The following is a 15123-nucleotide window of genomic DNA, read 5'->3' as shown; positions in this document are numbered from 1 at the left end:
TCACGTGGTACATGGTTCTTCCCCGGGCTGGCACAAATATTGCGTCATTCATTGCATTGAACTGTCAATACTATAAAAATGTTGCCTAGTGTCTACAAATTACCCTAAAAATAGGGTATTTTACAAACAATTTTTTCTAAGTTATCTTACAAAATATTCGAATCAATACGCAAATAGAAGCCTCAAAAGTCAAAATATGGAAGATAAGTATGCCTAAAATCACGAATAAAGTCCAAACTCAATATATTTTATTGTTTTTTTCACCATTGTAAAGTGAACCGAACAGAACTACTATGAATTTGTGATAGTGTTAGTGATCAATATTGTGTCGAAAACCAATAAGTTCATTTAGAACAAAATTATTGTGATTCTGTATGCTCCGGAATCCTTTGTTCAACACAGGAAATTCCCTATTTTAGGGTAAAGTGAAAAAAGACACAGCAATACTTATCATGGCTGCATGTTGCAGAATTTTTTTCAAAACAAATGTCAATTGTCAAGTTTGTTGTCGGACAACGAAGTTGTGTCCGCTCGCTCTGTGATTTTTATTTTAAGCATTTACAAGAAAAGTGTTAATAGTGCAAATTAATCGTAGACACAGTGACTTATGAATAATTAAAAGTGGTGAAGTGTTAAAGTTTGTTGAAGAATTTAATTATTATGCTGAATTGCATTTGCTGATTAGAAAACAGGAAAAATGTTATCGGCGACGTCTAGCGATACGGAAGCTTCGAACATGGGGTCTCCACGCTCTCACATGGGGTCACCTTACAGCTCGCCTTCACAGCAAGTGCCCCAGCTAACATACTCAATGACTGAGCTGACTTGTGCTGATAAAAAATACATTCATGACAACGAGTTTCTTGGTGCAAGTGCGTTTCATTTTTTATTTTGTTTTTTATATTTAACCATTCAAACCAGATCGCTTTCATTAGATATAACAATACAAACAACGCTATCTAAGTAGTCCGGGGCCTTCAATAAAAACATTGTATGTTATACACTAAGTTTCATACATTTTGTAGAGTCCTACACACCTCTCAACGAGTTGAATCCAGTTAGTAACTAACTGGATTTGAAGATAACATATTTAATTGTTTTGCTGATTATTTTGTCAACAATTAAACTTTTCTTTCCCTTTTTAAACTAAACTAGGGTTATGTTCCGTTATACCACTGCAAGCACTGAGTAATTATTGTAATGGACTACATTGCCATGAAGACAGGGAATGCTCTATCAATATGTTTAAGTAGAGACCTATATAAATAGAGCTGAAAAGATATAAAATATAACAATTAGGTCAGCTTATCTGTAAATATTGAAGAATTTTTTTTCTGATGTATGATCTGATGATTTATTTACAATACAATGTGTTGGAAAAACCACATAAATTACATGGCATACCTGATGGTAATCCTAGATGCTCAATATTTACCATTACAATAATCTTACAAGAAATAAAAAGTATTTAAGTATGTCCAATACCCGTAGCATAAGCTTTACTTAGTTTAGTTTCAGACTAGATGGCGCAGCATAAAAATGTCCATATTTTTTTTCACACACATAACACCTAAATAAACTTTCTTACGCCTGGAATGTGACTTTTAAGTTGCTTACGTATTACATAATTCAAATAACTTTACTTTAACCAGATCAACCATTCTTGAGGATAACGGAAGAGCCACAGCACTACTTTCGGTTCCGCTACCGGAGTGAAATGGTCGGCACCCATGGTTGCTTGCTTGGAGAATCTAGCGGTACCAGTAAATCCAAAACTCATCCTACAGTAGAGGTGAGTTCAGAATTTTATTTTGTTTGGTGCTTGAGATTGAGTTAATAATGAAGAAAATTTCAATCATGGCACTCTTGTAAGAGAGAAAATAATATAAGGTAATATTATGTAACTGATATAACATAAAAACTTTCAATGTCAAGTCAATAAAATGTGTGACATTAATTAATTTGCAAGTCACATGTAAGTGCACACAATAACCTAGCTAGACATTTTTTCACAATTTTAATCAAGTACAAACTAATATATTATTATTTAACTAAACTAATAAATATATTATTTTTCAACAGCTAGCGAATTACAAGGGGCGTGCGATGATAAGGTGTCGTTTGGCCCAAAAGAAATCCCCTGAAGAGCACCCCCATAAGCTACTCGAAGAAGAACAAGATAGAGATGTTAGTTACGAAGTGCCTGAAAATGGGAGTTATAAAGTGGGGTAAGTTTTATATAAATTCTACTTAATTTTTTTAACAGAATTCTGATTTAAACAATTTTTTTTTCATCCCTTTAGTTTTGCTGGCATGGGAATAATACACACAGCAAAAAAAGATGTTCCTGGGTTGCTTTTTAAAAAATATTCAGAAACATTGACAAACAGGAATGTAGATTTGAAAGAGGTAAGTTTGTTATTTGATAATTTTTCTACTATTTTGTGAGTGGTCTTTTGACTCTACACCTATTTCTCTATAAACCATACAACTAAGATGAAGGCTGAAAACTTATTTAGGTAGGTCTATACTACTTCCTGTGTCAATCATTACACAGGAAATAGCTTTGTTTTATAATAAGTATTTAAATAAAGTATGCTAGTTGGCTAAATTCAGGTTTCTAAGTAGTCATTTCGGACACGTTTGGTAGCTAACGCGGATGTTATTGTAATAAAGGTAACTGTATCCCCCATTATAACAACCAACCATTGTTGTGAAACTTCATAGAGCTCTACTCTTAGCTCAAGGATTGAAAGTATTCGATATTTTCAAAATATCAACTCAAATAATAATTCAATTGTGAGTTTAAACTCATAACATAGGTGCCCAAAATGTGGTATTGACCGCGGCATTCGACATTGAAGTTGAGGAAACATTCTTCCGTGAATTTTTTACTGCCGTTTGTCTTGTTACTGAGTGCGTCAGGATTTGAATCATTGGTATTAACCTTCACTAATCGATCAAGTCGTTTGTTTTTGCCGCCCAGTAGGTGGTGTCTTAAACACTGATCAAACTGATCAAAGGGGTTAGGGTATAGGATGCGTTATTTTCTTAACATGTTGTGGTGAAGTGGCGGAAGAAACTTAGTACTTGCTTTTAATAGCTTAAATCGATGTTACATCGTTAGATACGCCTAAATTTTTACACAGAACTTTGGATTCGAAACGTTGGCGTTGTAGCTGAAAACGAGACTATTAAAATTTGATTCCCATCTCACATACCTCGGGATAACTTTCGACTCATGGGAACTCCCGCCATTATGGTCATCTTCATAAATAGGTAGCAGCCTACTGATAACTTTGCTCAGCAGACTCTAATATCAACAGTATCAACCAATTACAAGCCGAAACGCCGGCAAAGTAATGAAATATTATCATAGTAGCGTCGCCAGGTGGATATTATTTCGCATACTATTGTCTCCATCGTCTTGCTGTCGCAACAAGTATAAAATGACGAGCCAAATTCGGTGGGTTTAGTAGATAGGTAGAAATTTATCGTACACCACACAAGACAAGAAAAGAAATAGAAAGAAATATACAAAAGATAATGCACAATTTAGGCGGTCATATATAAATTGAATGATTCAGTAATCATGATTTTAGGGTGAATTTTTATACATTCTTTAATGGACAATAAGAGCAGACTTGCACCTGTGTAAAACGGTCGTAGCTGCAGAAAAACGTTCTCAGGAGGAGACTGCTCGCTCGGGCTTAAAAATAATACACTCAAAAAGAAAATAAGAAAATAACGAATGTGCTAATTGATCCTCTTTCGAAAGTACGATATTGAACATTCGTTCGTTCGGTTTAGCCAAATGACGTCCACTGCTGGACAAAGGCCTCCCCCGAGGTTTTCCACAACGAACGGTCCTGCGCTGCCCGCCAGTGGCGTAGCGTGGATTTTCGCCGCCCGGGGCCGTCCGGAAATCCGCCGCCCTTTTAATTATAAATATTTTAAAGTTTAAATACTATATTGAATGGACTTCAGGTACACTATTCATTCACCTTATTTGTTGAAAGTCAAAATAAACTACCACGCACTGCTTCAAAAGGAAAATACATTAAAGAGAAGCAATTGCTTGAAACCCACAGGAAGTTTGATTTTCTTAAATAGCTCAGCTTTATTATGTAACACTAGGTGTATAACAATAAACAATAATAACAAGTATTAAAGTATTTATTTGTCAATTGAGAGTAAATATTATCTTAAATTATATATAGTGCTCATTGAACTTAGAAGGAATAACATATGTGCTTAATATAATTAAGGGTTGTACCCTAGCTAACCAGCGCCACCATATTTTTTCTTGATTACTTTTGTTATAAGTAGACCGAAATTAAAAAAGTGGTTTGAAAAATGTATAATATGTATCGAAGCCATTTTTTAAAATAATTTGTTTGAATTCATTAGATATTTGCAGCAAGTTACAGATTTAATTACTGCTAAAAGTTACCATTTTAGCTAATTTTGAATTTCGAACTTGCAGAATATAATAAATACACGGTTTTAAAAGTAGCTTAGTAGGCCAGTAGAATTAAACACAAAAATGAAATAATCGGAAATAATTCCTACTAAAGATTTTAGTCCTTTAATGCCTTCATTAGTTGCCCATAAAGACTCTCCTAGGTTTTCGACTTCGACGGAGTTGTGCTTAAGTTTTGGGGGCCCCCGAAAGGGGCGCTTTTTCGATTTTCCGGTTATACCGCGTAAAGGACTTGCTCTATCGAAAAGTGGTCTTCCTGACGGTTGAAGGGCATTTAATCCTGCATTAAATAAGACCAAAGTCATATGTTTTGGACAAACCGTTCTCGTGCAAATGTTCGGCAAAGTAGAAAATATGTGTATAATTAATGACCCTCTCCTCGTCCAATAGCTCGTCACCTGTACGCTCCCAAGCCTTGTAAAGGGTCGCCTTGCCCAGCGTATCCCTGTCAAGGCTCACGAGTTGGATTCGCTTATCCTTGTTCGTCCCAGCCGTTACTTAACTGCGGTTGCTGCACCTCTTCCTGGCACTCTCCTGAACGACTCTGTGTTACCTAATGTGGCTGCCCCTCTTCCTTGTACTCTCCTGTACGATTGCATTGCATAGCCATAATGCCTGGTCTAAGGTTCGACGCCAAAAATCAACAACAAGTTCATATTAAAACGCTGAAGAGTTTTTTGTTTGTTTGTTTGAACGCGCTAATCTCAAGAATTACTAGTTAGATTGAAATAATTATTTTTGTGTTGAATAGCTCATAAATTGAGGAAGGCTATAGGATATATACAATCACTCTACGACTAATAGAGGCGAAGCAGTAAAGAAAAATGTTGCATGCACGGAAAATAGTATTTAAACTATTTTCACGCGTACCAAATTGATTTTGTGGCGTCGAACCTTAGACTAGGCATATGGCTAAGCAATGCAATCGTACAGGAGAGTACAAGGAAGAGGGGCAGCCACATTAGGTAACACAGAGTCGTTCAGGAGAGTGCCAGGAAGAGGTGCAGCAACCGCAGTTAAGTAACGGCTGGGACGAACAAGGATAAGCGAATCCAACTCGTGAGCCTTGACAGGGATACGCTGGGCAAGGCGACCCTTTACAAGGCTTGGGAGCCTACGGGTGACGAGCTATTGGACGTGGAGAGGGTCATTAATTATACACATATTTTCTACTTTGCCGAACATTTGCACGAGAACGGTTTGTCCAAAACATATGAGTTTGGTCTTATTTAATGCAGGATTAAATGCCCTTTAACCGTCAGGAAGACCACTTTTCAATAGGGTAAGTCCTTTACGCGGTATAACCGGAAAACCTAGAAAGCGCCCCTTTCGGGGCCCCCCACCACTTAAGCACAACTCCGTCGAAGTCGAAAACCTAGGAGAGACTTAATGGGCAACCAATGAAGCCATTAAAGCAATAAAATCTTTGTAGGAATTATTTCCGATTTAAAGTCTAATTCTACTGGGCTATAGATATGGCTTTAACTATTTACAAACCACTTTTTTATTTCGGTTTGTAACAAGAGAAATCACGAAAGATTATCTGTGGCACAAGTTTTAGAGGGGTAAGTAAGTAAGCTCCTTAAATATTTTTGTTATAGCCTGACCAGGAACATAAAAACCCTCGCCATGTTGCGGAAAACTAATGGAACTAATTTCTTTTAATGGCAACAGTAACTGAAAACTTCATTGTCATGTCACCTTGCATGTCAGTCTATTGCTGTCAAAGTGTAAACAAACTTTATTTTAAATGTGCGCAATTGATTTTGTGAATTAAATTGCTAAAATCTTTTTATAGTCGTGAAAGAAAAGTGGATCACAATGTGTTAAAGTATTTGTCGAAGAGAAATACTAAGGGTTTGGACAATATTTTCATTGAATAATGTTTTCGACAAAGGTTGTCAAATTGACTGACATGTTTATCGTATAGTACAGTCCACTATGAAAATTAGCTGTGGTTTGTTTCAACTACCTATTTTAAATTTTTTTGTCACTTTCTAAGTGTTGAATTTTATGGAATTGGGAAAGAAGTACCGAGTTTGAAGCGTTCATGAGCAGGCATTGCAGTTGAATATTCAAGTTCTGAATAATAAAATAAATCCTACTAACTCGATTGATGGTTTCATTTAATTTATTTAAACCAGGTTACCTATAATAATATTTTTTCGTTAATTTATGAAAATATCTTAGCCCGTAATCCTGAATCCTGATACATAAAGTTAGCCTATTAATTTAACACAGGTACGACTGTACTCAGTGTTCTATCAAATGCAATTGACGCGCCTCTATGCCAGGGTTTTTATGTTCCTGGTCAGGCTATACTATTACTTAAAAAAATAGATTAAAAATGTACTCTTCGTGCTTTTTTCAAAGCAAAATCTTTTACACAATCGTCGATATCAAATTGTATCTCATTTTCAATTGCCAGTATAGCTAGATTTGTTAGTCTCAACGTAGACATAGTCGACCTTTTTTTTTCTTGTTCATGCAATGTTTTTTTTCTTATCCGCCGCCCCCTTTCATATGCCGCCCGGGGCCATGGCCCCCCCTGCCCCCCCCAAGCTACGCCACTGCAGATCCATGCTCTTCCCGCGACCTTCAGATCGTCGGTCCACCTAGTAGGAGGCCTGCCCGTGCTACGTCTTCCATTTACATTGAACATTAGAAAATGAAAAATCACAAAATAGACTCCACATTTATGACTATTTAAACGATTTCTCAAACAATTACCTACCTAAGCTAATCCGTTTGCGCTCAAAATTGCAATAACATGGCACCGACTATCACCATGTCATAAAGCGTGTTTGTAATGCCTTATTTACCTAGTATCGTCGCGTCGAAACTTTGTGTTCGCGAATCTATGCAGTTCACGGGCGAATTTTGGCGCGTGTAAAATTTATCAAGTAAGATAATGGAACCGCAATGATAAATCAATATTTTTGTGACTAAACGACAAGCCTTTGTTATAGATTAGTGAAGGGCCCTGCTGCACCAGTTAAGTAGGTAGGTAGATATTCTTAGAACTTTGTAATCCACTGATATTGCAATCTTATATGATAGAAACTTAACTATGTAGTACCTACTTCACTATCACTGTTGTAACAATAAGGCTACTTAAGTAGTTTTGGGATTTAGTAGTTTTTGATAGATTGCTAATGTTTACACGTTGTCCTATGATTGTCATCTCGTGTAACTATGACGTTATTATGAAAACAACACCAAAACCCTTTACTGTTTTTATTAACTTTCATTATGTTACTTTTATTTTGACCTTCTTTGTCTTTACATCATCGGAACCACTGTTTTTATTTATTTTGCGTCAGTGTTGCAGTTTTCTCTCATTTATTGAAATAAACTTTAGCCCCCCATAATACGAAAACGTAGTATGCGCAATGCTTTAAAATTACATTTCCATACTGAATGTCAATTTAAAGTAGAGTTAAACTTTATGTAATAAGGGGGCAGAAGTTTAAATATTCAGCTAAAACAAACTTATGTGACGTGACGACAGCATATTGATCGTATCTAATCAATTTATTCAATTTGTTGTCTTGTTTCCAATAAATAAAATCCCATCAAAAACAATACTTGTCAAAAAAACCAAGTCTCGCAACTCAGTTGTTCTACGGTAAAAAGTTGTGAGATCCATGTAATACCAAGTCCAGGCCAGGAAATCTTTAACGTTTTACATAAATTATTGACTTGGCCATCGCACTAAATAATTTAATTTACACGTGTTTTCATGCGATGGCCAAGTCAATATATTTATGTAAAACGTTAAAGATTTCCTGGCCTGGACTTGGTATTACATGGATCTCACAACTTTTTACCGTAGAACAACTGAGTTGCGAGACTTGGTTTTTTTGACAAGTATTGTTTTTGATGGGATCTCATTTCTATTTGTATTTTGTAGACAGCAGTTATGTATCTAGAAAACTGGACCGAAATTGAAAAATTTTACTCGACTTGGCGGTTGCACTACCGTGCCCCCAAATCTCATTTCTTTTTGTATTTTGTAGACAGCAGTTATGTATCTAGAAAACTGGACCGAAATTGAAAAATTTTACTCGACTTGGCGGTTGCACTACCGTGCCCCCAAATATTTTAGTTTTTCCTTGATTCATACACCAAACACTACTTATATTCCAAATTTGAAGCTTCTAGGTCTGCTAGAAGTGCCTTAGAATTTTGATGATCGGTGAGTCAGTGAGTCAGTGAGTCAGTGAGTCAGTCAGTGAGTGACAAAATTAAGTAACTTTGACCCGTTATAATTCTTAAACTACTGGTTCAAATTGAATGAAATTTTAAATATACCGTGTCTTTACAATGCCTGCATAGCTAATCAAAATTCAGCCTTCTAGTTTTATCCACAACGAAGTTACAGGCGGTCGAAAATGGCCTGAATTGCTTCGAGAAAAGGATGGTACGGCCGTGCCGCTTTTTTGCTCGACTTGGTGGGGGCACTGCCGTGCCCCCAGATTTGAATTTAAATTTTGAATTATGAATTAGCTTATTTAGCACATTTTAATTATATTAGGTGGTTATCAATCAAACATGGATACTTGTAGGGTGACCAGATGTAAGCTAAATTAGGTCGTTTGTGTGTATACTGTACTATGAACTTATTAAAATGTGAATAGGGCTCACAATACAATCTCATTATGCCGATGATGATATTTAATATCGTAAATATTTTCAAAAATTGTATTCATCTTTCAAAAGTTACTTTCAGTGTTTAACTTTTAGAACGCCAAAATGTAGTGGTCAGCTTGTTATCTCTCATTGCGAGGATGACGCAATTTTTTTGCTTATGTGAAAAAAACCATGTGTGGTACAAAAACCATCTATTGCATTTTACGAACATTTAAAACTACAAGCAAACAGTTTTCAGTCTAGTTCAAGTCCGTGTCCTGTAAAATTACTCCACATGGTCACAATAGTGGTAGTAGGATTCTACGTAGCGTTGAAAAGCGCTTCAGAGTTCGGCTTAGTAGAGCCGGTGACGTTATGCGTACGCCCGCCTATCGCGGGACGTGCGCTTGCGCATACAACAAAACAAGAAGTTTCAAGTTTCGTGTTCAATATATTTGTTTTTAACGAGCCGATTGACAATGTACTATTGCAGATGCGGTAAGTGTTTATAATACTATTTCTCTTGTAGCTCCGCATGCATTGCGAGAACGAGGCGAAGAGTATAGATCTCAACATCGTGCGACTGAGGTTCAGCGCTCACGACCTCTTAACTAACAAAGAGATCTGCCCACCGGTGTTTTCAAAACCTATACACAACTTGAGTGAGTTTTGATATTTATAAATAAAAATACGTAGTCAAGCCACTTGCAATATTCATGAATCAATCATTATGTTTTCGAAGACTTCAAACAAACGACAAAGATGCATTTAAATTTTAAGTTACATATCTACAATTCCCATTTCCTTTTTTTTTCTCAATACGAGTATAATTAATATATTTTAGTTATTATAACTGCAGATGTAATAAAAGTCTATTTTATTCAGATGGAAATCCGTTCGTTGAATGATAGTGCTAATCTAAAATGACGCCATGGAACAATTTCTATGTTATGGTTTTCGAATTTCTATTTACCTTGTCATTCGTATGGTTTTTGAACAGAAAGTGCTGCCACCAATGATTTGAAGATCACCCGCGCGAGCCGCTCATGCGGACGCGCCAGCGGCAATGAAGATGTATTCTTGCTCGTGGAAAAAGTCAATAAAAGTAAGTTGGTCATCATCATCATCATCGTCAAATCATATAGTTGCCGCCCCGGAAAAAATCTCAAGTCACACTGTTTTAGGACATCTGATTACCCCTATCCTTCCAACGGTTCACACATTAGGTACCTACCTTTATTGTCAGAATAAAAGATTTCGGAACGACGATGAAGGAATCACTGCAATTTCACCGTTTTATCACAGAATAATAATAAGTACTACGTACAGAAGTTTTACTTCGCGAAGGTATTTAAAAAAATGTATGCTCAATGTCATTAACAATATGGTGTAATTTAGCTTGTCTCAAGAGTCAAGCAAGTTTGTCAAAAGTTTTGTTGACAAACGTCAGTGATCGGTACTGCGCCGAAGCTATAGGGCTGACTTCGGTAAAATGATGTGACGTGAGGTGCCAAACTGCAGAAAATGGCGGAGGAAATACATGATTTAGTATGAATTATCATGAATAATATTAACTACTTATTTACCTCTCAGTGTCTTCAGGCAACTTAAAAAAGTACATTCTGTGTTTTTATTATTATTTAGGCATTTTTTAAATACTGCACAGTATTAGTACACCATTTTTTTATTTTTTTCCATCATACACAAGAATACGCGTGCGTGAGTCAATGTTCGCTCGTATGTGAGGCCTTGTCGAATAGTACTCCTGTAGGGGGCAATCGTGCTTGTTTTGTTTTCGATGTAAACTCGCGGAGATGAACAGGCCTGGTTTTATCCGAAAGTCCTTACAAAGGTAAGAAGATGCAGACACAAACATGCAACTGAACCATACATTCCGAAATATACACGCTTACCTAGCTGATTTCTATAAACAAAAGGTAAAGATCACTACAGATGTTGACCATCTGTCTGGATGTAAACAAAAGATAAGAAAGCACTTTGTTTTTGGCTGCTAACTCCGTTCGCAATATCTGCATGGGATTTCTAAGAATCTTTTGACTGTTTATTTATTAAAAACAGTCAAACACCCGAACTCGTGCCGTGCGGGGACGGCCATAAAGAATACTCTTCCCCACCGCCAACAGGAGGCGTGTCGTAAGAGGCGACAAAATCCCTGCAGCACCGGACGGGCAGCAGCGTCTGCGTGCGAAACCTTACAAAAAACTGCGATCGCCAACCCGCCTGCCAAGCGTGGCGATTAAGGCAAATCCCCCCCATGGAGAGGAAATCCTTGGGGGAGGCCTTTGTCCAGCAGTGGACGTCTTTCGGCTGAGACGAACGAACCCGAACTCGGCGCTACATCCTAAGTCGCTAGAACCACATTAATTTTGCACTAAATTTAGGCTTTAGATTCAAGGGACTCAGATTGATGTTCGTAATAAACGAAATCCACTGAAGTTAAAAATAAACTATACAAAATTAGTTAAACAACAATAGATATTCTTAGTTAATCTAAAATTTCTCAGAAAACACCGGTTACAGAGTGACTTTATAGGATTCTTTTTCGCACGAGTCATAATAATGTAAGCGTTTCACTGTAGGAGCACGACCCTCTATATTTTTTCAGAAGCAAATGTAAGATTTAGCCTAACCCTCACTGGGAAGACAATGTTACACAATTTTAATCAACTGAAGACTTAATTAAGTGGTGGTGTTTCTAATGATAGAATCTCCCCATGATGTGAGACCATCGGGATTGTCTTTTTCTTCTGTGCCTGTTGTGTTGTACGACGTAGAAATCCTAAAATAAATATGTATGAAAAATATTTCGTTAGTTAACAGGCTAACAGCTGCAATTGCTTTAATAAACATTGGCTCTCAAACCGGTGTCCAGAAGCAATAATCGCGGCTTGTCACGTTCGTAAAGCTGATTACAATAGGTACTTATTGCAATTCAAACATTTGCTGTGCCAACGATAAGTCAGGTCCAGTTTTTAAAGCAATACAGTAAAAATAGTTTCTATAACCCAATATTGGTAGGATTTTAACTGTGTTACATCTACAATATTTATTTTTAAGTCCATATCTAAGGACTGCGTGATAACAGCTCGAGCCAGGTTTTAGACTGCAGAAATGGCACCCACTCTGCGTGTGTCCAATCATATTGTGTCATGCTGTAGGGTAGAACCCAGAACATGACGCTAAACGCTGGTATTCTGTGGGACCCATCTTGAAAAGAGCGTCACCAGTGATGCGTGAACATTGGCATAACAAAATAATATAAACTATTACGTATGTAACACATCAATAAAGTAAAATAAAATCTATACTTATGAACCTAGTTTTTTTTGGCTCACCGTACTGTCTGCTCGCTATTATGAGGCATACTTAACCGTATAACCAGGCCTGTTCATCTCCGCGAGTTTACATCGAAAACAAAACACGCACGATTGCCCCCTACAAGAGTACTATTCGACAAGGCCTCACATACGAGCGAACATTGACTCACGCACGCGTATTCTTGTGTATGATGGAAAAAAATAAAAAAATGGTGTACTAATACTGTGCAATATTTAACTGCCTAAATAATAATAAAAACACAGAATGTACTTTTTTAAGTTGCCTGAAGACACTGAGAGGTAAATAAGTAGTTAATATTATTCATGATAATTCATGCTAAATCATGTATTTCCTCCGCCATTTTCTGCAGTTTGGCACCTCACGTCACATCATTTTACCGAAGTCAGCCCTATAGCATCGGCGCAGTACCGATCACTGACGTTTGTCAACAAAACTTTTGACAAACTTGCTTGACTCTTGAGACAAGCTAAATTACACCATATTGTTAATGACATTGAGCATACATTTTTTTAAATACCTTCGCGAAGTAAAACTTCTGTAGGGTAGACCGGGTACAATAGTACCACGGGTCAATAGTACCATCGGCGATATTTCTTCATACAAGCGACGTTAGGTTGTGTGCATAGCGTCAGAATATGCGCTTTTTGTGTTTCCATCCGCTCACCAGTCGGCGGCGCTTGCGCTGAGAAACGAAGGTGTACAGGAAGGATTTTTGTTTTTTACCCAGCCGCAGTAAGTTTTAACGTCAAATGTATGAGCCCATAAGTTGCCTAATATGCTATTTGTTACCAAGGTATTGTTGTCAATAGTTTATCCAGGCTCTAAACTTTGTATCGAAAGCGAATTATTGGCATTCACTGTGAAAATTACTGAATTTTAGGTGAAGTTCTCTTGACTACCTACTTGAAACAATTGTACCAGTCTCCATGGGGTCAATTGTAGCGGTACAATCAACCCCGTGGTACAATTAACCCCCGGAACCTTATTTTATACTTAGGTACTACATACTATTTTAAATTGGTTATAATAAAATAAGTTATTATAAAACATTCACGTGGTTATTATTTTTACAATTTTAGGCATACCTACCTACTGAAATAGTCTAGGCTCATTCATAGTTGCATGCATTAAGCATTAATTAAATACATTACTTAACGTGTTTTATTAAATAAGTAGGTAGATGTCGATAAAAAGGTTATAGTACCTAAATGCCTACTTAAAATATTTTAATATGGGTTTCTAAAACCCTTCTGAAAATGTACATTTTAGCTTAATTCAGTAAGTAACTAAGTATTTGAACGTTTTGTTTTAGATGCCTCGGCGTAGAGTCAAAAGTACGGATAGCGGATCAACGGATCTATTCCTTTATGAACAGGCTTATGAAAAAATCTTAACAGGTCGAAGCAGTAGTAGGTATAAATAATCAGGGTCAATTGTACCAGGGGTCAATTGTACCCTCATACAAAAATAGATTTTTCAGTTTTGATATTTCTATCATTGTTATTATGCTTATTGTTGTTTCAGAAGCAATATCCGAGCCAAATAGATGGCATATTATGTAGAAACAGTTAGTTTTTTCGTTTTTATGGAAGAAAAGTTATTGTTTTGTTTTTAAACTTAAGTGATGATTTTTCATACTTTTTCCTAAATATTTTCGATCTCAATTAATAAAGACTGATGATTGTAGGAGATTAAGAGTACAGAATACCAATAAAGGTGATGATTAGATAAACATAACTACTTTTATTGCCTCATATATTATTGGTACAATTGACCCGTTGTAGGGGTCAATTGTAACATGAGGCATCGTACAGTTCAAATTCGTTTTTCATTAAGTATTCGAAAGAATAATTTAACTCTGCATGCTTAAATTTGTAGCTTAAGAGTCTAGTTTTTACAGCATCCTAACAGAATAAGTTATATTTCATTAGATTTCTCAATATTGAACAAAATCCAAAAAATGGTACTATTGTCCCCGGTCTACCCTACGTAGTACTTATTATTATTCTGTGGTATAACTCACTAGCACAACTGAACAGGAACTGTGCTCATTTATCTAAAAAAATGACGGGATAGATATGACAGGAATACAATCCATGATATTGTTCATCACAGTACAGATAAAATTGTATTACTAACCAATTAATTTTTGTAACAACTATTTGACAAACATTTAGTACAAACGGTTGATTGTTAGTTAATCTAAAAGTAGAATAAGGAAGTAAATGAAATCGACCACAATTTTGTATCCTTTTGTAATTTCAGTTGATTTTATTAGTATGCATGGTGACTGTATTGTTGATAATTTCTTCAGGCACACCTACTAACTACTTAGCTTACGGTGTAGAAATTAATAGAACTTTCGTGTTTCTTTCCATTCTAGAAAACGTTTTGGTCAGACTGTTTGAACTGAACGACAGTGGAGAGGTAGTTTGGACAGCAAATGGACGTTTCTTGCAGAGCGATGTACACCATCAATACGCTATTGTATTTAGGTATAGTACTTTTATAATATATTCTTTATTTTAACATTATTTTGCTCCAATAGCCACACCTTTGCCGCGAAACTTCTAATGTAGCAATTTTAACAGAGTATTTTCGCTGTCAAGGACGTCAACAAAACACCAAACTTTTTCTTGATATAGAAC

General features: G+C 36.3%; 1 protein-coding gene across 1 annotated transcript in view; it reads left to right on the top strand.

Moving 5' to 3' along the window:
• The first annotated feature begins 488 nt into the window (after positions 1-488).
• LOC135073808 (nuclear factor NF-kappa-B p110 subunit-like) overlaps positions 489-15123 on the top strand; it is a 31835-nt gene continuing 17200 nt past the window's right edge. The window contains exons 1-7 of the mRNA XM_063968005.1: positions 489-872; positions 1653-1792; positions 2083-2228; positions 2304-2409; positions 9645-9777; positions 10116-10220; positions 14859-14970. Of these exons, the coding sequence (XP_063824075.1) occupies positions 698-872; positions 1653-1792; positions 2083-2228; positions 2304-2409; positions 9645-9777; positions 10116-10220; positions 14859-14970 (917 nt within the window). The 5' untranslated portion in view covers positions 489-697. The remainder of the gene's footprint in view (positions 873-1652; positions 1793-2082; positions 2229-2303; positions 2410-9644; positions 9778-10115; positions 10221-14858; positions 14971-15123) is intronic.

The sequence above is a fragment of the Ostrinia nubilalis genome, chromosome 8 (genome assembly GCF_963855985.1).
Source record: "Ostrinia nubilalis chromosome 8, ilOstNubi1.1, whole genome shotgun sequence".
In the NCBI taxonomy this organism is placed as follows: Eukaryota; Metazoa; Arthropoda; class Insecta; order Lepidoptera; family Crambidae; genus Ostrinia; species Ostrinia nubilalis.
Note: the sequence above shows the minus strand (reverse complement) of the source record. Positions and strands in the feature narration are given on the sequence as shown.